This window comes from Aulostomus chinensis, chromosome 22 (genome assembly GCF_037954235.1).
Source record: "Aulostomus chinensis isolate RoL2024-O1b breed Wild chromosome 22, RoL_Achi_v1.0, whole genome shotgun sequence".
Taxonomy (NCBI): domain Eukaryota; kingdom Metazoa; phylum Chordata; class Actinopteri; order Syngnathiformes; family Aulostomidae; genus Aulostomus; species Aulostomus chinensis.
The window spans coordinates 24,408,086-24,435,141 of NC_141341.1; the positions used below are offsets into that span (position 1 = coordinate 24,408,086).

The window sequence follows — 27,056 nt, forward strand, 5'->3', positions numbered from 1 at the left end:
CGTGAAAGTCGGCCCCCGTTCTTCTGTGAGAAAATCCGGAAGAAAACAAACATTTTTAATACTTTATCTTTTGATTAATAAGACAATCAACAAATTAATTTAATTTCTGGATGTTTATTCAACCTACAAAGTACATTTGTAACCATTATAGATCGAACAATCAACATTAAGAATATAAACAATGATTCAAACAAATGGGCGTGGTCTGCTGACGTCACATCCGTCACAGAGGCTAACTCATGCACTCAGAGGTGGCCTTTTAGTTCCATCATTTCACGCTATATTTACAGATTTATTATTGAGTGGAACAAACCACACTTATGTCTGGGTTAATCAAGGATATAATTAAAGAAATCCAAACTATTTGGCAAGTTAAATTTATCCTAACTGTTCTTCATATATTGTGCTGGTAATGTCATGTAGTTTCTTTTCAAATGTAACATTTTTTTCGTTCCGATATGTATATTTTTACTGCTCCAACAAAGCTGTTCCTCTTCATGGGTAAATCAATCATTCAGGCAATCAATAACTGAATGTCTCTGATGCTGTACAGTAGGTATTGCAGTACAACAACACCTTGATCCTTCCTTTTCAAATGCTTTTATTGTTTTTCTCTTATCAAATGTTCAAAATGATTACAATGAAAATAAAAAAATTATATTAAGCTTTGTTTCAAACAATAACAATTGATCAGAAATGAGGCCTGATGGGCTGAAATCGCAGGCTTTGTGCTGTTCAGTGACACCTGCTATAAAAAGGAGTCAAGGCGGTCTTAAAGATGTGAAAATGTTCCAAAGATCATTCTTCATGTTTGTCCTGGAACAAGATTGGTTTCAGGCCTTTTTTCAAAGGAGCTCCAAAAGGCTCACTTAACCCTTTGAGGCCTGACTGAGACATGAGGCCTATTGACCCTTTGACCCTGTTGCTCTTTTGCTCTCATTTGGCCTCTACAATAGATACAGACCTGAAACTTGAACTGTGAGGCCTCTAAAATTTATAAAATCATAATCTGGTGGAATAATTCTATAACCCCCTCCCAAACAGGAAGTAGCTTCAGGAAGGAGGTGGGGCTTCAAAATTAAAAATATTGGTTTGTGGCAGAGGTGTGAACTCATCCCAGAAATCTCATCTCATTTGGAGCAACTTTGATCAAGTTATGATGCTTAATTGATAGACTTTACTGCACTTTGCCACGCCCTTTACGGACAGCAGAAAGGACTTAGGGGGGGTCAAACCACCACAGATGCGATCCTTCTATAGGACGGAACAACATACTAAAATTTCAACTTCCTAGGTTCAAAGAGAAAAAAACTCTCCCCTTTTGAAACTGGGCAAAATCATGGTCTGTGACTGCTGCACTCCGAGAGCCTTTTGGAGCAGAATTGAAGATCAACTCTGGGTTCTGGTGTTTCTACTTGGGCAACATACACCAAACTTTACTTTAAAACAAAAGTTTTAAATTCCTGTCCATTAGCAATTAGGCTTCTTGCATTCCATTGCAGTGTACCTAAGACCTGGTAATTCACCCTCCCGTGCTGATGATTGCTGTGATGGTGTTTGTGAACTAGATGAACCTCCTTTCAAAATCTCCTCCACTTCCTCCCAAGTACTTTTCTGCTGCTCTCACTATTATCTTGATTTTTTCCGTTTTTCTTTCTGTTTGTGCTGTGCAGTTTATTACATCCACCATAAACAATATAAATTCTTTCTTCCCCACAATGAGCGTATCCTCCTTCACCTTTTTGGACCCTTCTCATTCTCTCACTCCCTGCCTGTCAGTTGCCCTACTTTGGTTCCCTGTTGGTTGAACTCCTACTTTTTTGATCGCTTCTGCATGTTATCCCTTGAGTTGTTTTAACTCTCTGCACTTCTGCTGCTTTTTTGCTGACTTCACATCCAATAAATGCTGATGCATGCTCCCCTCCACAGTTACAACATTTAAGTTTGACTCCTTGTTCACACTTCCCATATTCACGCTCCCCAGCACATTTCCCACACCTTTGTTTTCCCTTACACACTGCTGCAACATGTCCAAACTTCTGGCATTTATAACACCGTAATGGTGGCGCAGAGAGTCTCACACCATAGCTCAAATATCCAATATAGACTTTCTCAGGCAGTCTCTCCTCATCAAATGTTAGCATTATCGCCATGCTATCACACCTTTGTCCCTCCCGTGTTGTTTTTAGCCGTACCACTTCCTTCACTTTGGCTCCTCTTATATTCTCTCTGACTTGATCTGTTGTCACTTTCAACGGAACACCGTAGATCACTCCCCACACGAGGCCACCTCCACTCCTAGCTAGTGTAGCTTGCACTCTTTTCCCGTCCATTTTACTGATCCTGATTGCCTTGCCGAACTGTGTGCCGTCTCTGCAGCACACCAGCAAGGCTCCACTCTGCAGCACTCTAGCTCTCCTCACCTCTCCCATTTCTCTGTTAATCGCTTCATGAGGGACACAGGGTTCCCCTCCTCAGACGCTCCCTCTTGCTCCAACCTAATGATCACTTTATGTTGTTCCTCTCCTTCCTTCACTTGCTCACTGTCAGTGTCTTCTGATGTTGAATTCCTTCCTTTCTGTCTTACACTCTCTCGATTACGTTTAGCTTTCACACCCTTCACGACATCCCATTTTCCATTTCTCCCGCCTCTTAACTCCATCTCATTTCCTGACCCGTCACTTCCCTCTGCCATCTCCTGTCCAGTCACAGTCCAGTTCTGCCAGCCGCTCCCTTGATCCCAACGTTCACTCGCTCTCCGCTCCGCCAAGCACCTCATCAACTTCCAAATTTGTTTTGAGATGATTAATTGGTTAAAAAGAAAATAAATCAAGGCATTAAGGATGGTTGTAACCCCGATAGTTCGGCCGGCCGCCGTCATCCTTTTCGTCACGTTTTTACTCGTCAGCTCATAGTGAAAAGTGATTTTGTTTTAATTTTCGTTGTCAGTACTTACGAGTATTTAAGTTCTCGTCACAAATTAGTCACAGAATAAAGTGTGGTCAACGAAAAATTTTCATTTGACAAAATTAACACTGGTTCTAATAAGGTAGCAGTCAAATGCTACTAAAACAGCTACTAAATGAATGTTTTCTTAATCAAGAGGGGAATTTGGACATAAGCAGCAATTTGGTAACAAAATAAACAAAGCAAACATCTCAACTCTGGTGAGGTATGTTTGTCTTATTTCTGGACCGATTTCTTAAACCTAACCCTAGCAAACAACATTTCAGCAAAATATAGGACTCTACTAAAGCTGAGAAAGGCTGTAATTTCAAAGAGTTTTTATGCATTATTATGAATGCCAACATTCATAACCATGAGATAGAGCATTGCCATGTTGTGATTATGTAATTTACCTGTAACCTCATAAAGGCATGAGAAAATAACTTGACAACAAGATCATTATCTTGAGAGGGTAGTTGTCCTGACTTATCACAAGATAACCATAAAAAAATATTATTGCAAGGACTGTTTTATATAATATATATTTACTTCATAAACTAAACTACATTTTTCATTTGCATATACTTAAGAGAGTTTCAGCTGTTGGCCAGTGCTATATTGGCATTTTGCAGTTAAAAGTAACCATACAGTTAGACAGCATAGAGGAGCAGAGAGAAATGAGTGGTGGATCTAGAAATAGCAGTTAGTGACAAAAGGTTGGGCATCCTCAACTACTCCTTGATATGCGTAACTTAGAGGCTTCACTTACACAGAATTCCATAAAAAGAAGTCTGGGGCTCTACATGTGATGATGGACTTGTTTTTGGAGCCAGCCTCAAGTGGACACTTGAGGAACCTCAATTTTTGCATTTCTATTGGTTTAACGTTTAACACTGGTTGCCAAAGACAAAATATCTCACTGAAATGCAAATTTTCATATGACCATCTTATATTAACTACCATTTGTGACAAATATTTGACTTGAATTCTTCAACAATAAATTTATTTTGTATTTGGCACTGGATTTGAATAATGAAAATATTAGAAATGTGTGGTTGTAAATCTCATGGAAGACATGGACGAAATATTCATTTTACATATTCTATTCAAACCTTTTCTGCGCACATTGTGCTATCAAAGAGTCCATGTACATTATAACCACGCACCAGTGTCATTAAAGGATGTGTCTGCAAAGAAAAGGAGCTAAGTGTCCTTTCAGTGTTCAGCCCATTCCGCCCTGGATCTCTGTGCTCCACTGGGTAGCTCTACGAGCTGCTACTCAGTCTTCGACGTAGCAAAGATGCTGGCTTGCTTTCTGTATCCTCTGCATCACTTTCACATTGTCTCTACACAAAAGGATCCCTTGTTACACACCTTTGTAAAACTTTATCTTGACAAACACACAATATAACGAAACTCAAACATATTCAGGACTTAAGAAAAATGCAATGCCCAGATTCCTAGGTAATGCAGTGTTAATTTCTGTGCTTAAATTGGTACATACTTATAGGACATTACAAATAGTAAATACTGTCATACACACTTAAATTGCTGAGAATAAACCTCAAGGGTAAAGGGCTATCTATCTTATACCCATACAGACACAGACACACACATACAATACATATATATATACATAAACATAAAAATATACACATATATATACACACATACATGCATACACATATATACACACACACACATGCATACACATACATACACACACACGCATACACATATATACACACATGCATACATATATACACACACACACATACACATATATACACATGCATACACATATATACACACACACACGCATACACATATATACACACACACGCATACACATACATACACACACACGCATACACATACAGTATATACACACACATACATATATACACACACACGCATACACATATATACACACACGCATATACATACACACATACATATACACACACATATATGTATACATATACAAAAATATATATATATATATATATATACATACATATACATATATATACACACACACACATATAAATAACATTGCATTCACTAACATTGCAGGTTAGTTATTTTCATATGTGAGTTAAGTCAAATAAAATAATAATCTTACCTCTAATGAATCAGAGCGGCTGTTGCACAGCAGTCTCAAGTGAACTAGTCGGTTACACACCCAAACCATATTGTAGGACATCTGGAGGAGGGTGGGAAGTGGAGACAGATTGCGAAATTTTATCTTATCACTTCTGTGTATGTTGTATCAACAAGGCCACAAACATGTCCACAATGTCCTCTCATATTGCAACAAGCAGTAATATTGCAAATACTTTCAATGACGATGACGACGACGACTTTCAATGCCATCTCACTCATAAGTTATATTGCAACTGAAGTCCCTGAAGCGCAGTAAAGTTCTCTCAACATACAGACTGGCAAGTGTTCTGTCAATCTCTATTGCCCTTGAATTATTTAGGCCCTGGACATAAGCTCAGAGAAATCACAGTCTCTGAAGAAAAACTTCACTACCATAATATCCTAGTTGTTTCAGGATGCAATCAACTGACTTTTATGTGAGGTGTAACTGCCCCATTTTATTTTATACCTTGTGTGTGTCTTTATATGACTTTTAATGTTTATTTCATTATGTGTAGTTCTACACGCCACCTTTAGGGGTCGATGTGGGGGTTTGTGTAAAAAGTGGTACTGAAAAAGTAAGTACCGGTAAGTACGCTGTAAGATGGGTGGCAGTTAAGCATGGACTTTTAAACCAGAGCAAGGAGTTAACCTGCAAAAAAGGAGAAGACGACAAGCCTAATTCCTTGTGGTAGCACACAGCCAACGAGGTATGGTTTTGTTTTGTATCTGAATTTTGTTTTCCAATACGTTTGCAGGCATTCGATACCCGAATTTGTCTTTATATTTCCTGCATGTTTATTATTTTGTCTATGTGTTTTTCTTTACTTTTCACGGTGTTGTATTATAATTAAAGATGGGGCCGATCCGATCCGATCCAGTATCGGTATCGGGTCCCGATACCGGCCTAATTCACGGATCGGAAATTTACAATCCAGCTTCCGAAATTTTTCGATCCACGAGCTGTCTGTGACTGCTGCATGGTCTGCTGGGCCAGCATGACTCCACAAGTGACTCCTGGCTGCTAGTCTGCTAGTTGGTTGTGAAGTGTGGAATGGATTTCCTAAATGGAGGCACATCTCAATTACACAGAGTTATGAGACACGCCTCCGTTGAGGAAATCCATTCCACATTTTGCACCCGCCCGGATAGCAGACACTGTGGCTAGCAAACTTTTCCACAAAACATGTCCGCTGTTGGGAATTATTTTACACTCGAAACGCCGCAAAGTGAGACAGCGACATGCAATGGTTGCAAAGCCCTTGTTTCGAGAGGTGGAAGCTCCAACACCACCAATCTTAACAAACATTTAAAAAAAACACCACGGAAAGGAGCACCGGGAGCTGTTAGCCAGGCAGCAGAAATATGAAACGAGCCATCAGGAATCACTTCTGGAGTCGTTTAGCAAGCAGAGTAAACTTTCAGCAGACAACGTGAAAGCTAAAGGGATTACCGAGAAGTTTCTCAACTTTACTGTAATCGATGACCAACCGCTATCAGTGGTGGAAAACGAGGGGCAAAAAAGATAAGGTGACCTGCTTTACAACTGCAAACACTGGCTGGCTGCTCTTAGGTTAGCAAAGTTAATAAAACATCAGATGTTGGTTTTACCTTCACATCTACACTCACCTTCCATTTCCTTCTGGCATTGAACTTCTTAAAATTTTTCATATTGATTGAGGATCGATTCCTATTTGCCACCTGTTTGCGTGTGATGGGCTGAAACAGGCATTTAGATTTGTTAAAAGTAGCACTCATTGAAGCTAAACTGTCTGACTAAAGCAGTTCTGTGTGCTTGGTAAAACAAGACATACCTTAATCCACGGATGAAGCAGGCACTCTGCAGCTGTCATTCTATCACTGAAACAAATAACATATAAGTCACCATAACACAAAAGGACAATCGTAAGACGTTTCATGTTATTTAAATTCATATAGCCACTATATCCAAAACACATATTCATAGAGTGGCACATCAAAGAACCCTTAAGCCAGCAAGTAAACTAGCACTGATCAACATTCAGTTCTCCTCAATGGGATTTTTGAAATGGGTTTTAAAATCATGTGTCCACAGCATAGCTCAGTCATGGCTGGATGTTAGTTTTGTCTTTAAAATGACTGCATTTATGCTTCAGAAATAGCAAAAAATGGTTTTCATTTTTGAAGATTATCTTGCAGAACAAAACATGCAACTCTCAATCTTTTTTTGCCCAGAGAGCTATCTTTCTGCAATGATCAAAAATCCGACCAAGAAATCCAGTCCCTTTGGCATTTGGTTAAGGTGACCCACTGCAATGCTAACTTTTAGGTTGGCATAAAAACTACATTATCCCTGTATGATTTTCCATTCTTTTATCAAGAATGGTGTTCCAACCATCGCTTGAACAAAATCTCAGACAGGACAGCACTGCAAAATATTTCAACATATTTAGACACAGATTAAAGGCCCATGTCATCAAAACATGAATATTTTTGACTCAGGCAATAGCAGAACAATAGCAGCATTGTTTGGGTTTTTTTTTTTTTTTTACATGAAATATATAATGTGTCCAGGCATAGCAAGATCCTCCCACTGATAGGACAACACCGATTTTTTAAACTACCCATAAAACACTCTTTACAAATATGACAAACCTGTGATTTTTCACTAGGAGTTTCTGGATGAAATCTTTGGCCATGGAACTAGCCATGTTGAAATACTTGGGATCAAAGTCATACTTCATGGCCAGAATGTTACTCAGAGTCTCCTCATCAGTCTCTCCTTGGAACGGTGACAAACCACTCAATCTGAGGACACGGAGTGTGATATGTAACTTCTCAGACATTACACACAAGTGACGCATTTAGTCAGTCCACTTCCTAATGCCCCCCCCCCCCCCCCAATACACTAACAACTTACAATATGTAGGTAATAACACCGATGCTCCTAGAAGAGACAGAAACAAAGGACAACAAAATAATTGAAACTTTTTAAGAACTGCATGAACCAGAGTTCTGGCTACTGATATGATATCTTGTGCAATTAGTGGGGCTCAAAGCAGGCCCCAACCTGCCACTACCACAAGAATTTACTGTCACAGCTATATCAAGGGAAGGCAAGAAATACACTTAAATGAACAGAATAGTTTCTATTATAAAAATATCTTCACCAGGATACAACATACAAGAAAGGAAAGTCCATAAAATGTTTACCACATATCTGCTGCTGTGCTTAGAGTTTCATTGTTGATCACTTCAGGGGCTGAAACAGAGACAGAGATTACAATTACAGTATTCAGCAGTGTTGGGCACGTTACTTTAAAAAAGTAATTAGTTATAGTTACTTGTTACTTCTCCAAAAAAGAAACAGAGTTAGTAATTGAGTTACTCTACTATGAAAGTAACTAGTTACCAGGGAAAGTAACTATTACGTCACTTTTGTTTCTTTTAAGTTTAAAAACAAAGAATTTGTTTCACAAGCCAGGTGCACAGAATGGAACAGCAAAAATAGTTACCTGCACAGAGGTTTTAATGTTCTCGGCAGACCACAATACAACTGTACTTCAAGTATTTCCTTCAAGTATTATCAGAAAAGTTAACACATTAAATGTGAAATTCTTTTAACTTGCTGTGGTGTAAATTAAATAAATCAAATTTCCACAACTTCAGAGAACTGGTGGACATACTGTACTTCACGTAAACACAAAAGTAAACAGTTTCACAATGTGAATTTACTGTTACATCTTTTTTGTTGTCATTGTTGTCAAGCTGTGAATGGAAACTGAGTTCTGATCCTAAGTTTTGAACTCCTAAAAAAGGAGGTCTGTGGAGTTTCTCCTACTACTGTTGGGCATACAGAGCTCCATGTTCGTCAAAAGAAAAGTAAACAGTTTAGCAGAAGTGCTTTTAAAATAGTACAGAAATGTATGTGAATTTCTTGAACAAATCCAACCTTAATTCCTAAACTTTCATTCATTCATCTATCCATCCATACACTCCATCCTAACACTCATCTGTCCTTGCATGCATTCATTCATCCACCAAGCCAACCCAGTCACCATCTTAGCCATTAAACCAGTGATTGTATCTTAAAAGTAGAAGCTCTTCAAACTTCAGGTCAGACAGCCTGTTCCTCTTTGGAGTGAAGATGAGCTTGCCTAGGCTGAACAGTCTCTACGGGAGCACTGGATGGAGTGGCTGCATTGTATTTTAGTGATATTTTCTTTACGAGTGGAAATGCATGAAGAGAATCCATCCCTTATGCTCCTGATTTGAAGTAATCCGCGATTTGACTTTCTGCAATAGCAGAAGGGTCGTCCTCCATTGTTGAGGGGGTACGTGTTGGTTTGCTGGGGGTACCGGTTTGCTGGTCCAGCAGTTTCACAGCATTCTACCAGCAGATTTGCCTTGGCCTTGTCCTTACTGTTCTGTGCCTGCAGCCAACAGAGTTTGAACCTGGGTAGAGTCACAGGAGCCAACATAGCGCTCTCGCTTTCCAGCACCTCTGCAAATCTTGTTTTTATCACCTGAAATCACATATTATGCAAAGAACATATCATACTGACTATCTACATACACATACATGCACACACAGCATTACGCATTAAAAAAATCAGTTGACATTACATTTTTTCCATAATGTATGGATATATTTATTGTATTTAAAAAATAAATACTAGTTCTTACCGTAACTATTGCCTCTGGAAGGTCACTGAGGATTTGCAGGCCACTCTTCAGCTCCAGGGTCTTGAACATCAGTGTCTCCAGCATGGGTAAGAGAGTGCCATAGAAACAGTTGTCCTCTCCCTGAAGAATATCTAGGGCTACTGTTAGTGGCTTCATTGCTACACAGTACTCCCTGAGGAACTGATGCTCTCTTTCTGTGATGGCTTTCAAGCCGAACTTGGAGGGTATGGTATTCAGCTCGACTATACGTACCTCACGATTCGAGCAAGGGCATTGTAAAAAGAGTTCCATCTTGTAGTGCAAGGGACTGTCAACTTCCTTTCAATGACATCATCCACAGTCTCTGCAGCGACGGTTGAACGGCTAGCCTTGTTCCATAAGGCTGTGCATTTTGTCGTAGCACTTCTGTATACTTATTTTGTTTCTGGTCTTGACAGGATCCACTTGTCAACATCAGAACATGAAACAAGGTTTAATGTGTGAGATGTACATCTCTGATGTGGTGGCAAAGTAATCACATCATCATGGTTGGCATCACCAACAGTGTTTTCCAAGACATTTTGAATGTTCATAAAAGTCACCTCATCCTCAGAGCCATCCTCCTTGACTGGCTGATACTTTTTGAAGGCCTTGATGAAATTAGAGCCATTATCTGTGACAATTGATGTTATTTTGTGAGAAATGCCATAGGATGAGTGAATGGTATCAAGCTCAGTGGCAATACTGTCATTGGTGTGATGGCCCTTGAACCGTCTACATGCCAGGGCAGCCTTCCTCCTTTCCATGCTTTCTGGATGTATCCAATGTGCAGTAACGCCCATATAGCTTTTATTGTGTGCAGTCCAGATGTCTGCAGTAGTACACACATATTCCAGCTGTTCAAATCCTTTTTTGAGCTCGATGTTCATTTTAGCATACGCTTCATCAATGTATTTAGAAAATGTCTTTCTGCACGGCGGACCTGCCCCTCCTCTCGTCGGTATTTTTTGTACGAGGGCTCTTAAGGAGTCTGACTCAACTGTTGATATCGGCAGCATGTTTTCAACGACATAACGGCCGATTAGTTCGTTAAGTTGCCACAAGCTTCTGTGGAGCAGACAAATCCAGCTTTGGCTGCTTGGACTGCATGGCTCCGTGTCCTTTATCGGCGGAGCTCACGCTAACAGCACCTGGCTTGTGATCATCATTAGCGGCCACTAGCGTAGTCGAAGAATGTGCCGTCGATAGGTGCTTTATTAAATTAGAGTTGCTTGTACAGGACGTGGACAAACTCGTTCCTTTGCGACGACATAATGTACACTCAAAGTGTACATTTTTACCTTTTACCTCAATGTGGTTGAAGTAGTGTCTGTATTTACAGCGTGGAAATGAGATCTTTGCTCTTGACTCCGGACTCGTCAGCTCATTAAAGTTTGAGCTGCTGGGTTTGTGTGAAGAGCAGCACCCGCCCACCTTCTTCTTCTTCTGTTTGTTTTTTTTTCGGCGGTTGGCAACCCACCAGATGGAGTATTACCGCCCTCTTCTGTCCCATCGCGGAACACTATCTTTCCCGACTTCTAAACCCTACACCTAAATCCTACCTCTAAATCCTAAACATAATCCCTAAACCTAAATCCTTTCATACAATCCTGTATCCTTCAAATACTCTAAAAGAACCCTAACACTCTCCCTATCCTCCATCCTTAGAACTCCCTCCAGATTGATCTCACCCTTCCCCATGTTCCTCCACCTGTCCCTCATCACCCTCCTCTCCACCTCATACCTGCCACACCTCAGAAGTACGTGCTCTACCGACTCTTCCTCACCACAGCCCTCACACAACCCTGTGTCATGCTTCCCTAACACCTTCAAAGTCCCGTTCAGCCCACAGTGTCCCAGCCTCAGCCTCACCTTCACTACTTCCTCCCTCCTCTGCCCACCTCCACCCCTACACCCTCTAGCCCGCACACTCCTCTGAACCCTATAAAAGTGCCTACCCTTCTTCTCTTTGTCCCACCTTCCCTGCCACATGCCCATCACCCTCTCCCTCACTATCACCCTCACCTCAGCCCTACTCACCCTCACATTCATCTCCACCGTCCTCTTCACCAACACCCCCTTTGCCAACTCATCTGCCTTCTCGTTCCCCTCCACCCCCACATGTGCTGGTACCCATAAAAACCTAACCTGACCCCCCCACCCGCCCACCTGACATCTCTGGTTGGCTTAACATGAAATCTTACTCTACCTTGGCCAATCATCATTACGAAGGCAGTTATCGCGTCCCTCCCCTCCCCCAACACCAGAGGAGGAAAAACAAAAAACAAAAACACAATTGCTGCTCCGGCTGCGGCTGTGTGAGCCGAGTGGGATGACAGCTTCAATAAAGTAACGCATAAACGGCGTGTTGGTAAAAGTAACGGTAGAGAAAGTAATTAGTTAGATTACCCATTACTGAAAAAAGTAACGCCGTTAGTAACGGCGTTTAATTTAACGCCGTTATTCCCATCACTGGTAATCAGGGTAGTGAACTGGAGTAATGTGACTTTCCCACTCCCTCCATTACACTGCCAAGTTTCCTGACATTTAAAATAATTTCATCTAACCCTTGACTAAAACTGTAGAAAACATAAAGTAGCATGTAGTGGTTTTAACACTTTACCTATTGATGAATCACAAGTTACCGATTGGCAGCCTGCCTTGACAGAGAGGAGCTCAATGTATATTCCCTCAAGAACCCTGTCAGATGAACCACATTGATATGTCAAAAGGTGCAAATTTTCACGTGTGTATGTGCGTGTGTGTGTGTGTGTGTGTGTGTTACGGGGGGGGGGGGTCATTGAGACATTTACTACCATAAAGGCATACTTTGGAGGATTTTTAAGTCAATCTGTCCATTTTCTGTCACAAGTACGCAAGATGCAGTCATTAAATTTTCTAGGTTGAAAATGTATCCTGTCTGACTCAAAAGTAATGATTAATCATGTGATAATGAATAAGAACACCGTTTCAAGCTGGTTTGAGCCGCTTGAAAGATGGCCTCTGTAAGTCCTGGTAGGTGATTTGGGGCACTGTATGTTAGCATTGCTTGTTATAAATCATACAACATCCAATCATGACTATTGATCCTCACCAATGTACTGAGGGGTGCCACTTGTGCTCCGGTACTCCTCCCCCAGATGAAAGTGGTGGGCCAGGCCAAAATCAATGAGTTTGATGTTGGGATGTGGGGACACTTTGTCTGACAGCATGATGTTTTCTGGCTGAAAAGAGTAAATAAAGGTTGGGGCAGGGGTTCCCAGACTTTTCCATGCCATGGCCCCCCAAAGAGCATTAGCTTCTGGCCGGGGAACCCCTTTGCAAACCCACAGACAATGCGACAAAATATGTAAAGAAACATCAACTTTTAGAATGATTTTCTTACTCTTATTCAATGTTGAAAAATTGTTACATTTGTTTAGCATAATAATATTATTGACAACATGTTTCCCTCACTGAATTATATATTTCTTTTTTCTCATCTTCCCTCAAATTTCCTGAGGTCTTCCTAGTACCCCCTGGTGGCCCCCAAGGATACATCTTTACTGTGCACACACAGGTCATAATTGCGATCCAAAATCAGCTGTAAAAATAATTGTAGCAAACCCAAACGTGTTTTTGTGCCTGCTGTTTCTCGTTTTGTCCACCAGATGGCAGCTCGCACTGTTTGTAGCTTAAGGTTTAAAAAATATATATATATTTTGGATGCATTTTTGACGTGATTTTTTGTAAAGAGTTACATGACTTTTGTTTTGGTTATAAGTAAGGGTAAAGGGTGATTTTGTTTGCTTTCATGTGTACATTTCTGCCTGTTTAGAGATAGGTTTGGTTTTGCATGGAACGGGATTTTGTTTTGGGGACCACACACTGCTTCCTGCTTCCGGTGTGGTGTGGGCGGGGCGATGCAGCGGCTTGACTACGCAACGCAACGGAACAAGGCAAACAAATGAGTATACAACAAAGAAACAGAAACGGCGACGGAAAGAAAATAACTTTAACGGCTGATTGTAGTCTAGTAACCACCCGAGGAGGCACAAGGTGTATGCGATGATAGTGATTATTTAATTAGCGTTACTTGATGATTTGTGTAGTAACGGTGCGAATATGCTAACACTTTGGCCCACTTGTTAACGTTAGGTGGCGGTGTTTGCTTGATATGGTGCTAATTGAATACTGATACAGATGGAAACAGTAAAGTAATTGGATTTTTTGTCTTTATTTTGTCAGCTCTCACGTTGGTTTTATGGAGTTGCTTTATATAGCTTCAATAAACATTAAAAACCATCAGTCGGGTCCGTCCATCTTTCGAAGGGTATGCTACAATAATTAACTTGTAATGTGTATGGTTACCTTGAGGTCAAAGTGGGCAATGTTCTTGTTGTGCATGTACTCTAGTCCCTCCAGGATCTGCTTCATGAACTCAATTGCTTCCCTCTCCAATAGGTTCTCCTTCTCCGCAATGAAGTCAAACAACTCCCCTCCACTTACGCTGAAATGTAAAAGAGGAATGTGTGAGGTTCTCCACTTTTGTTGTCCTTTGCAGTACTGAAGCGGACATGGACATATGACAATATATGACATTTGTGTGTGATTTGAGGCATACATTTAGTTTTGACAATGCTGCATACTGCAAAATATTGAATCAAGACTTCTGCATCTTGATAAATATAGTATCATAGCACCATACTCTAAGAACTTACTAGTGTCAGAGATGGATATGCCAGACTACAATATGCCTCTTGGAACAAAACAGCCTTTTTCCTGCCCAAAAGAAAGTTTTTTAAATGGCTTCCTGTGTGTGCTACCCTGCCATCTGTGCATAAAGAAAGCTAAAAAGAGACAAGAAGCCATTACTAACTTTCTTACTGAATGATTGGCTGAGGTTGATCATACAGCTGAGTAACCCACCGCCAGGCTGTCTTAGACCTGCATGATACATCGATTAATTTGAAATTACAGTTCAGGATGATGTGTTTTTATTTAAATAGATTTTTGTGTTATTTATTTAAACGCGAGTATCAAAAGCAGAACTAATGGGCTGCAACAGTCTACACGGGTACGTTAGCGGGACGTACTCAAACATTGTAGATGCAACGGTGGAAAGGCGGCGCTTGTACCAAATTAAGTGTTGCTTCTTCTGTTACATGGAATTAGTTCAGTTTTCTTTTGTCAGACGTGACACTTGAACATGACAAATTTATTTCCAGCACCGAATGCAAATGCACATTGGTTTTATATCATTATTTTGTTAGTTTTATCAAAAATTACTTTTAAAATTAAAAGTTTGAAGGTGTACTGTGTCGTTGCCAGGTTGAAAATAAGATATACTGAGAGAAAGCTTTTTAAGTTCTAAAAGTGTTTACAATGGCATGGTCTGCCATCTCACCTACAAGCATGTTTCTGGCTTGTCAGATTGCACTTTAAACTTAAATTTAAAAAAAGAATAAAGTTACAAGTTTTTTTGAGCCATTTATTTGTCATCTGTTTGCTTTTGAGTAGGGCAGAGAAAAATCAATTCAAATTGGATTTTGTTAAAAAATATATATTTTTATTTATTTATTTATTTATTTTTTAGGCCATATAACCCAGCTCTAGGCTCTGTGCTGTCCATTCAGCCAAGATGTAGTTTAATTGTTTGCCAACTACAAATGTTCTCAGGTGTTTCACTGTGGACTGGCATTGCTACTAAAACCATCTGGGGCCTGTAATGTGAAGCAAAATGAGCATGTCACAGGTATCTGCATTTTGAGATGACAACCACAACAACCACAATCAGGGATAAGCAGTAGCACAATAGTTGTTATAAACCAAGCGTTTCCCCACTTGCTTTTATTGGTCAGTACTTTGTTCAAATGTTGAAAAGGGAATTAAGTTAAAAGGACTATAATCCTCAACATTTGCTTGGCATTTTCAATTTTTTTTCTTGTATTAAACACTGTGATAATAAATATTTTACTCGCATATTAAAGCCAAATGAGTACTTCATAAAGCTTTCATGCTATTCCTGGTTATTATATTTAAAGCAGTTGCACCAGCTCAATTTGGTTTCTATTTTCAATGTCTTGGGTGGACTGCAGTGTTTTTGCTCGGTCAAGGTAAGCACCCAAAAAACATGAACAAGGCCAATTATATCAATTAGCAAGGCTAGCTGACAGTACATGATGGCAGTCTAAACAGCTGTTTCATTATCACATACAATACTACTGCAGTGATGTATTTTAATTACATTCGCTGTTATTTACAAGGGATAGTTGTGAGCTCAAATTGTCCAACAGTGGTAATAAAAAATATCTGCATTATTTACAAAAGTCTCTACAAAAGCCATGACTTTGCTTCCATGCCAAATGACAACTGCATTCATGCATGTACAGATGTAGCCACTTAAAACTTCACCTCTCAGTCAAAAGCCAGCTGTCTGCCTGCCTCTTTCCAGCCAGTTTCCTGGTTTCCTTTGTTTTAGTGGAAATGCACTCTGCTGAGTGTGCCAACATGATGAAGTATTACAACATCTGATCATGAGAAAAGAGCATAAAGAAATATTAATATGGTGTGTCACTCTTCTCTACTTTAATCTTTGACTGATAAACGAGAGGCAAGTATCACCGGCTGCACCACTCACTCTCTGTTTTGTCTCTTTCAAATGTCTCTCAACCATCAGCTGACATCTCCCTTCTCTGCTCAAATACCAGACATGATCAAAAACAAGACTATAATTCCTTTAGTATTAAAAATGTTGTAAACATGAAGTCAATGAATTGAACAACATCATCCACAACAACAAATCAACTACAGTATCTATTCTCCACAGATATTAGCGATAGGCTGGCGGGTGATGTAAAAAAGTGTTTGGATTGAACATAAGTGGAATGAATGAAAAGATTTTTTTGTGTGTCATGTGTATGACAGCTTCACAAGAATCACCCAGATTCACCAGAATTTTAATATGTTGGGATTTTCTCTCAGATGTAAACAAAATCCTAGTGGTGCAGGAGGCCGAGGACTCCAAAGAGCAGACTGAAGTGCTCAGCATCACAGTCATCTGTGGAAGCCACAGCAGACCCTTCCTGTCTGAGGAAATTCACTTTAAGCTACAAGACACTGGATTTAATTGGTGGTTTGTGGTGCCTAATTATTTACACCGATGAATAAATTAACCAATGTTGTCTTGTGCTGCAGCCAGTGTCAGGTTGCTTACAATTCAGAGGTGCAATAGCTGAAAAACTTCACAGTTACATTCCTGGTTACGCCAGTATCCTCTCACCAGTCCAAGTCATCTCGACCCCTCATTTTACAGTCATAGATCTCTTTGCTTTAGGCAGATGTTTTGGCATATTTCATATAATAGCCTTTCATTTTTGTTTCACGTCTTGCAGTGCGCCTTGCACACACACTGGGACCTGCTGTACTGGTGCATACACAGCTGAGACATTATTAAAGGAGGAATCCTTATTCTCATTCTTCGGCTTTGTTTGAAACTTAGTTTTATTTCTTTTACAAGTAATAATTCAACTAAAGTGTGTCCATTAATCAATTTCTAAGAGTGTGACCTCAACTTCAGTGTGCATAAATTTCTTCATCTTTTTTGTGAGCCATTTTCATGAATGACCCTGCATTCCAACTGTGACGGACAGCTGACATTATATTGTGTTTGAAGTCATCAATAATGCTAATTTGCTCAGCTCGTGAACTTGTGATGATGTACACACACACAATGATTTTTACTGGGTTAGAATCTTGGCTATGTGGGACACAGACTATTCCCTTTCAGGACCATTCAGTTCCCAGTCACACTGTTCTAATTTTGGTGAGCGAACATAAAAAATATATTTCTGATCAAATAATCCCCTGGTTTAATAATAATCTTCTGTGTGTGGGAATCACAAAATCATCAAATTGGTCAACAGTAAGCAAAGTTGAATTTAAAGAGTAAATTGCCTCCTGCTACATTCACAGCTCCTCCTCGTGGAAAGATAAGTTACCGCATCTAAGTATAAATGTAGGCGCTCAGGGATGCTACATGTCCATAACACATTCACTATGTCATCGTGGGGGATCTCATGACATGCATGGACCTAGCATGGTCACGGCAAGGTCCTAGCATAGTTTGGCCAAGGTGCCGTCATGGTTTTCCTGGAAATTTCTAAAGGCTACATGTGTAGATGCATACTGGATGATTCACACAAAAAAAAACACAAACCCATAAACACACTCTTCCTTGTAAACTCACATCTCCAGGATGAGCACAACTTCAGATCGGCTCTCAAAAACATCTTTAAGAGCAACAATGTTTGGGTGCTGTAGAACCTGGAGAACCTCCACCTCCCGCTCCACACTACTCCTCTCCAAGCCCAGACGGGTGCATGAGTTCTTCCGAATCTTCAGGAACTTGCCTGCCCAGTACGTCCCACTGGCCATCTCGCAAACCTTTCGGACCTGACCAAAATGCCCACTGGATGGGGAGAGTACATAATTTACCGTGAACACCAAGCTGCATATACATAAAAACTTCTGTGTCAATTCAACAATTTAACATTTAAAAACAACCCCGGTTGACCAAAAAAAGGTACAGATTGAAAGAAAAGGTATGTCACCACAAAGAAAATGACAATGATAAGAAAGGCACAATACTGATGAAAAAGACCTTCAAATGGCAAGAATGTGAGAAACAATGATTTGTGAATTGGTAATCAATACTCATGTGAGAATACCTGTATTACGTGATGAATTTCTCAAGAGCACCAAAGCAAGCATCTAAATATAAAATATTGAGAACAGGGTTGGATAGCAACCTTTCTGTCAGTGCTGGCTGAAATATGTTAGTACTATTAAATGCAAATTCATGCAAAATCAATTTAAATTTGTGTATTTTTCCACACATTTGTGTGTATAATATAGAAAAAAAATGGAGCTAGGGAGATCATCTGAGGTCAAGGTAGCTGTGAACTGAAAGTAGTCTCATTTCTCATTGTAGACAACACTCTCTGCAATATCTGTAATTTCAGATGCAAAGTGGCCTCGGCACTTATGGTATATATGAGGAAACGGCTGGTGAAGCACAAAACATCTAAAAGCAGAAATGTATTTGAGAGTTGCAGCACAAGTGCCATAGGGTAACAGGGTCAAATTCCATGTGGCAGTTCAACACAATAATAGTAAATGTCCAAAAACCTGGTGACAGAATAGAGGTAAAACACTGCAGTATGTTGATGAATTAGATCTGTACCTGCCCAGAATTTCCCCAATCTCATAGAAGTCGGCCACATTCTCAGGTTTGAAAACTGCCATGCTCATTCAGTTCACGCTGATCCCACAAGTCCTTTATCAGTTCCCTCCTGGTTACTGAATGGTAAATGTCCAGTGGTTCTTGATCCTCAACATACAGCACAACTGGACCTTAGTACAACCAAGAGATGTCAGAAAATAGATGTTACAATAGAAAAGGGGGACATTTTTTTCAGTTGAATTTTTAGAAGAAAGGTCCATAGAAAAGTCTACATCAAGAGACATGATGCATTCCACAGAGATGTTTACACCCATATTATTATAATAATGATGAATCTTACTATTCTTGTATAAAGCAAATGGGGGCAAAGTCAGAGAAATCAGAATCAGATATTTCTTGATTAGTCTTGCCAACAGAGAAATTTGTCACCGCAGCCAATTTAACAATAAACAATAATAATAAAAAGGTAAGAAAAAAGAGCTGGAGTATAAATAGAATATTCATACATAATATGTACAATATAAACAGCGTAATTATATACACCGTGGGAAGTGTGCTGTTTTTAATAAACACTAATATGAATATTGCCTAGTTAGTACAGGCCAAAATGAAAAATGAGTCCTGTTACAGTTTTATTGCACAATGAGGGTCTACTGTGAGCAGTGCTCATTATGTCTGACAGCAGAAGGAGGGAAGGGCCTGTGATACGTCTCCCTCACACACATTGGGGGATAAATCTATTGCTGAGGAAGCTGCCCAATGCTGCTAGAGAGTCCTGCTGGGGTAGGGACTCCTATGACAGCTTAGCCTTCATCCTGCTCTCTTCAACCACCTACACTAGGGCCAGAGGGAATCACAGGATGGAGCTTGCCTTCTTGATAAGTTTATCAAGTCTATTCTTATGAGACCACTCCGTAGAAAATTGCTGGTGTCAAAATAGAGAAGACTCCATTTACTTAGGAAGCTAAGGTCCTTTGGCATTATGGGTGCTCTTTTAAGCACCTTCTATCACTCTGACCCTTCTTGTATATGGCAAACAGTCCAGGTTATTGTTCAGGTGAACTCCCAGGTACCTGTAAATTGTCACCATCTCAGTGTCTATTCCCTGGATGTTCACCTATGTGCAGGGTTGTCTGTTCCGTGGTAAATCCACCACCAGCTCTTTGGTCTTCCCAGCATTGATTTGAATGTGGTTCCCCTGGCACCAGTCCACAAAGTCCTGAATAAATTCTCTGTAAGCCAAGGGAGGGCTAGGGGTCCACATGAGAAACCTAAATTGTTGCCAGAGGCCACACAAAGTCTGTGGCACGCTGTATCTCAATTTTACCACCAAGAAATAAAGAAAACAAACTGCGCACTTACGCTATTTTTCCTGAAAATCATTCCAAGCAATATCATATTAAAAACACTTAATTATGCAGGAGTCTCTAAATATACTACATGAGTAATATAAAGCAGCACAGCAACAGAGATAGTGTCATGGATACAATCCATCTTGTATTCCTGTTTTAGTTTTTGATGGTGGTCCTCACCCTTTTGCTGTCTGACAAACTTTTGTATTTCTCTGTTGTTTTGAAGTGACGGCTCAAGCTGCAGTCTTTGAAGAGAGCCAAATGTTCATTACACATTTAATACACACAGACCTCCATGAAAAAATAATTCGTATTCTATGACTCAGTATTAACCTATGTTTTTTTGTGCTCCAATCAGTTCTTCCATCAACTGCAGTGCAAGGACAAAATGAATATTCCCCAGGAAATTGTCGTGGGTATGTCACCTAAACATGTCAATCAAACATGACAGGAGAAGGCAAACTCACATCACAGGAACATTTCAAAATAAAAGGTGTTCCTACAATTGTTATCTATTCATGTTTTTAGCTTTATAAAAAATATGTAGTTCATCCTTAACCCCAGGCGGCATGGTGGTGCAGTGGTTAGTGCTGTCACCTCACAGCAAGAAGGTTACGGGTTTCAGTGCGGCCTCGGGGATGGGATCTTTCTGTGTGGAGTCTCCATGTTCTCCCTGTGCCTGCGTGGGTTCTCTCTGGGTACTCCGGCTTCTTCCCACAGTCCAAAGACATGCAATTGGGGACTTGGCTAATCGGATACTTTAAATTGACCGAAGGTATGAATGTGAATGGTTGTTTGTCTCTCTATGTTGGCCCTGTGATGGACTGGCGACCTGTCCAGGGTGAACCCCGCCTCTCGCCCGTAGCCGCTGGGATAGGCTCCAGCCCCCCCGCAACCCTTAACAGGAATGAGTGGAAGACAATAGACTGATGGATCCTAAACCTCGCAGGCCAGAAAGAATCATGTGGGCTGAATCCAGAGGGAAGTCAGAAGATAGACATTTGGAGATTTCTTCATTTTATAGTAAGATTGTTATTGTTAATGTGACCAGGATTACGTGGCTTCTTTTCAGATTTGGCAGCCATCAGGATTTATCTATTTTAATTGTGTTTATTTTTTTGGTTGTTGAAAACAACACTGGGCGACACGGTGGTGCAGTGGTTAGCACTGTCACCTCACAGCAAGAAGGTTGTGGGTTCCAGCCCCACCTTGAGCACGGGGTCTTTCTGTGCGGAGTTTGCATGTTCTCCCTGTTCCTGTGTGGGTTCTCTCTGGGTACCCCAGCTTCCTCCCACAGTCCAAAGACATGCAAGAGGTTAATCAGACACTCTAAATTGATGTTAGGTATGAATGTGAGAGTAAATGGTTGTCTGTCTATATGTGTTGGCCCTAGGATGGACCGGTGACCCATCCAGGGCGTACCCCGCCTTTTGGCCACAGCCAGCTGGGACAGGCTATAGAAAATGGATGGATGGATGGATGGGTGGAAAACAACACTCAGATTGTATGGTCCACAGCTATTTTTGAGCAGTAAACTTAGTCTTAACAACCAATGGATAATATCCAGGTTTAATTTTTAACTAAAATGTCCAGTTAAATATTTTTTACTACAGCTATTCTGGCCCCAGTAATAACATTACATGTGTGCAGTGACCCCTAGTGGTGGAGGTAGTTAAAACCACTGACAACATAGCAGGGCAGCCACTTTGAAGCATAGCAGTGGAGAGGTGTAAATTACGTCTACAGCCACCCTCTTTCTTTTGAGATGATCTGGCACAATCTGTAAGTACATTTACACAGTTACATGTGTTACTGTTACTTGTGTGGATTATTCTGATAGGCATATATTTTTATACTAGTTAACTCTCCTCAAATACATATCTTGGAGTTGTTGAACATTGATAGATTAACACTATTTCATGAGTGTAATTTCATCTGTATAATTTGATGCTATACATCCACTCATTCTATGTTTCTGTTTGTATGCAGTTTTACAAAAAGACTTCCATCAAAGTGCCTTACACTGGATTCCCATCTTCAGTGTTTTTATTGGAAAATTGTTTACCTCACTGTCTACACCAATGTTTTAACACATGGTTAGGGCAGAAGAACAGTAGTTAGCTAGCATTTATAAGAAAGTTAGTAGAAAGTTCATTACGACAGTTACATCACAAATACATTGTATAAACTGTCAAAAATTAACACCATGAGAGGCGAACACACACTGTTTCATGCTAATGGGAACATACTAAAATAGTAGCCTAACTCTTAATTTACAGAAAGAAATACTGAAAAATACTATGAAGGACATCCTCTCACTTGCAGTATTGTGTGCTTACTTCATGACTTGACATTATCCACAAAATGGTCTGGTTACATCCTCGTTTGCTCAGTGAATGTTCACAGCATCACTGCACCTGAGGCCAGTGAAAACATGCAGGTAGTGGGTATTTGGGCAGGTGAAGAGTAAGGGGAAAGGGAAGCTGAAGCTCCTGCACCAGTTTGTTTTGGTGTACATGTTCTCCACAACTATGACATCTAGAGGTGAAATGATTGGTTATTTAGGTCCTCAACCAAAAGAAATTTAAATTCAATATTGAAGAAAATTTCCTTGTCTATATCCAGTTTTCATGACCACATTAGACTGGTATAATAGGTGAGGATTTTTGTAACTCAATCAACAGTATTATTAAGGTCTGGTTAAGTTTAGACACAAAGATTGGGGTTTATGGAAAGATCTTACTTAGGGCTGAGGACTTTTTTTTTCTGACTCAAGGATGGCAATGACAAATAAACAACAATCTCTTGTTTGATGGACTTTCCAGCTTTAACTTATACATTTTTAGGTAGAATCTGTCACTTGAATATAAATATAGGTCATTTTCAATACATGGCATTTAGACAATAATTAAATCAGTTCAAGTATAGGTTCTTTGCATGTATTTCATAAACATCCTTTAACAGGATTCACTGGTTGAACAAAAAAGAAAGCTTTCTAAAAAACAAAAGTCGCATTGATGTAGCACTTCCTACTTTCATGTATGATGGCTGCACTGTACCTGAGGGTTGGTATGAATTGCCTGCATTGGGAACTGTTCGCTTGAAATGGATGCTCTTACTTACTGTACCCGCTCATCAGCGCTGTATTGCCCTTCTTTTCCATACATTGATAAGACAATAGCGATAGCTTCAGGAAATTTTTTATTTTAGTGTTTTTCCTGTACATGTTTCTCCACAATCCCCTCCTTGTGTATGTATTACAGCACTATCCACCTTAAGAAATATGACATCAGCTGGATGTAAACAACTTCCCTTTCTTTCAGTATGTTAGACTTCCCTTCATGATGCACTACACAATGCATGTGGGTGGAGACAAACGCTTGGCCTCACTCCAGTGCACTCTAAGGCCATGCCTAATGGCATTTTCATCTTATTCTCTAACTACATCTCTTAGAACTTATTATGAGCAGCTTGTTGTGAAAACTTCAGAAGTTCAGAGAATTTTCACATTTTGGCGAGACCAAAATGCCAAAGCCAGAATTAGCCCCCTGCAGATTGACAGCTAATCAAGAGGAACCATTGATGGGTAATTTATCTTTGTGTATGCTTGTTACCCTTTATAAGTGACATCATAATCACAACTCAGCATCACATCCCACCCTCAACACACCTTCTTTCAATGATAAACGTTCAACGCAAAGCAGCTCAGGAATGCTTAATGATTGACACAAACCTAGATCAGTGGTTTCTCACAGTGAAACACAGCAAACACCTCCGGAAAAGAGTGAGAAAACAGCATACACACTAAAAGATTTTTATGTTTTCAGCAATCAGATATGCCTACAACTTTTGAAATGTGGCAACCACAAAACATGATTAGCCATGTCTCATGTATGTTTTGCTCTAAATAAAACATAATGACAGATGATCATGGTATAACAAACTATATTTGATCAGCTGCTAGTATGTCTTTCTTATGAGAATTTTTTCTAGGTTTAACAGCACAGGCAAAAAAAAAGAAACATGATGGATGGCCTAGTGACAAATAAACTTCCTTGATAGAGTTGTTTTTCAGCTTTTGTATGTGTAAAAAGCATGATCTTTCTTTTAGGACCTTTACTTGTCATGCTGCAGTAATGAAGCACAGATTCAAAGTGGCTCACAGCTACTTGTGCGATGCGGCTTGCAGAAGCCACACTGATCAATACAGAAACACAATAACCATCCCACTTTTTCCCTCTTCATCTTTCTTCTGACTGTAATTTGCTTCTCTGTCTACATTCATGTATGGTACCCTTTTTCTTTGTTCATGTCCATGTCCACTGTTCTCTCTAAAGTCTCCACACGCACCAGTCCGACCAGCCTCACAGCTGGAGGACCTTTCACTGTCACACAGCGGTGAGGCGGTGGTTATTTGTCTTGTCACTTCCTGTCTTATTGTAAAATATTGACTCTCCTCTCGTTTCAGGTCACTTGCCCTTCCTCCTGTGCCAGTCTGATTGTCTGCCCCGCCCTGATTGTTTCCACCTGTGTCCCCTTACCTTGTGTTTAAATAGTCTTTGTCTCCCTTTGTCTACTGCCAGTGTGTTTCATCCTTGTGCGTTCACCCCAGCCAGAGATTCAAAGCCCTTGCCACAGCCTTGATCAAGTTATGCAGCCGTGCCTGTTGTTTTCTGTTTGCATCCCCCTGAGAGAGTTTTTGGTTGTAAGTTTTATACCTTAGTCCAGGTTTAGTAGTTTCGTTTACAGCCCTTTTTCTTTCCTCTGCTTGGAGTGATTTTTTTGTTGGTTAACTTTCACAGTCCTCAGCCTCCAGTTTTCAGGAGTGCTTTTGAGTTTCCTTCATTCTGTCTTTTTTTCCTCCACAGTTGGAGTGATTTTCATTTATTGATAATATCTGATAGCTTTTGTGTTTTCCTCCTTGATTGGAGCGATTTTCACTTTGTATCTGTTTCATAGCTCTGAGTAGATTAGTTTAATTTTCAAGGCCCTTTGATTTCTCTGCTCAGAGCACCATACAATAAAATTCCTTGCCATGAACCCTGCATCTGTGTCCTGTGTCTGAGCCTGGTCCTGTCACTCACGATCTCTTTCACTGCTCACATTACTTGGCACATACATGAGGCTCAAGCAGAGCACCACTGCAAGTGCCATTAGTGTATTCATAACTTTTTTTTTGCTCTATAACTTCAAATATTAAGTGTAAAATCTCCTAACAAGTGCCATTGCTACACGTGATAATTAAATGGACAAATAGTGTGAGTGCGACCCTCAGGTGTGTTCGTGAGGTCATGTTAGCTCACAACCAGTTCAGCTATGTCAGGATCACAGCGCCAGATAACACAAGGTGTTGGCACAGTGGGTATGTGCTTGGATCAGAAACACAATTACATTTAGATTTTTAAAAGCACCAATCATTGTTTGTGTATATTCAGGATGTCATGTTTGTGAGTACTGCAGTTGGGATGTACTGTCTACATAACATCTTCTCCAGATGGAAGTTAAGGTGTGAACCACAATGACCAGTGACTTGCTATCTCAGCACTGTCACAACTGTGCTTAGATGTTATTGAGCTTCTTAGAGAATCCTTGCATGTCTGAACTTGTTACACCACCCCTCTGCTCAGAAAATAGAAAATACTATTGAAAAGAACATGGCAAAGGTTGCTCAGATAAACCATTCACTTAGGGGGAAGGAAAAGAAAACCTACCACACAGGAATCACACTTTACATTTCCATCAATGGATGCATCCCCAAAAGCCTAATGTGAGTAACAAGTTCAAGTTTTTGATACCAACTTGCTTTGAGGGGTCCATCAGTGGGGGAGAAGTAGGACGGATTAGACTATTTGTCTCAGAATCCTTGTCCTTCCACTAACTGGAGCCTATCCCAGCGTCAACGGGCGAGAGGCGGGGTTCACCCTGGACAGGTCACCAGTCCATCGCACGGCCAACATAGAGAGACAAACAACCATTCACACTCACATTCATACCTACGGTCAATTTAGAGAATCCAATCAGCCTAGTCCCCAAATTGATGTCTTTGGTGGGAGGAAGCCGGAGTACCAGAGAGAACCCACGCAGACATGGGTAGAACATGCAAACTCCACACAGAAAGATCCCGTGCCCGATATATATATATATATATATATATATAGAGATATATATATATATATAGATATATATAAATATATATAGATATAGATATATAGATAGATAGATAGATATAGATATACATAGATATATATAGATATAAATATATAGATATAGATATATCTATCTATATCTATCTATCTATATATATATATCATGAGCGTGTAGCTTACTTTTTGACACTGACAATCGACCACTACAAGGAAGTCTTCGAAGGACAGAGCCTTCGACACAGAGCGTACTCACCATGGTGAATGCTCGGCTGCTGGCTCTAGGTGTGTTTCTGTAAAACCTCGTCCTTCCCTTGAATGTGACGCTGCTTTGTCTCGTGCTGGCTGTGCCACTGAGCTTCGCAACGTGGATGAACACGCTCAGAGGCTGTTGGGGAATGCGGAAAACCTGTATATGTCTTGACAGTTTGATGTCATATGTTAACGTAAACGCGGCCGTGCCGTGCCGGAGAGCTGTTCAAGGCACCTCCTACTGTTGTAACTACCAGGAACGTGACATTTATGTTTTTTACTTCAAGAACGTGCGACGAACGCCATAGCTGA

At 40.2% G+C, this 27,056-nt stretch overlaps 1 protein-coding gene across 4 annotated transcripts; it reads right to left on the minus strand.

Moving 5' to 3' along the window:
* Positions 1-84: 84 nt before the first annotated feature.
* Positions 85-26,975, minus strand: LOC147241211 (death-associated protein kinase 2). 4 transcript variants are annotated; one of them, XM_086192770.1, is made up of 12 exons: positions 26,749-26,975; positions 18,998-19,167; positions 16,168-18,223; positions 14,125-14,263; positions 12,869-12,998; positions 8,284-8,332; positions 7,991-8,017; positions 7,726-7,878; positions 6,906-6,951; positions 6,721-6,810; positions 5,072-5,152; positions 86-4,292 (listed from the first exon to the last, which is right to left on the minus strand). In XM_086192770.1, the coding sequence occupies exons 3-12, from the start codon at positions 16,263-16,265 to the stop codon at positions 4,212-4,214; spliced, it is 894 nt and encodes a 297-aa protein (XP_086048896.1). In that variant the 5' UTR covers positions 16,266-18,223; positions 18,998-19,167; positions 26,749-26,975; the 3' UTR covers positions 86-4,211. The 4 variants fall into 4 exon arrangements, with proteins under 4 accessions (XP_086048895.1, XP_086048896.1, XP_086048894.1 ...); XM_086192768.1 differs by having other exon boundaries at positions 18,002-18,223; positions 26,749-26,974; XM_086192771.1 differs by lacking the exons at positions 18,998-19,167; positions 26,749-26,975 and having other exon boundaries at positions 16,168-16,283; positions 18,002-18,016.
* Between the last annotated feature and the right edge of the window lie 81 nt (positions 26,976-27,056).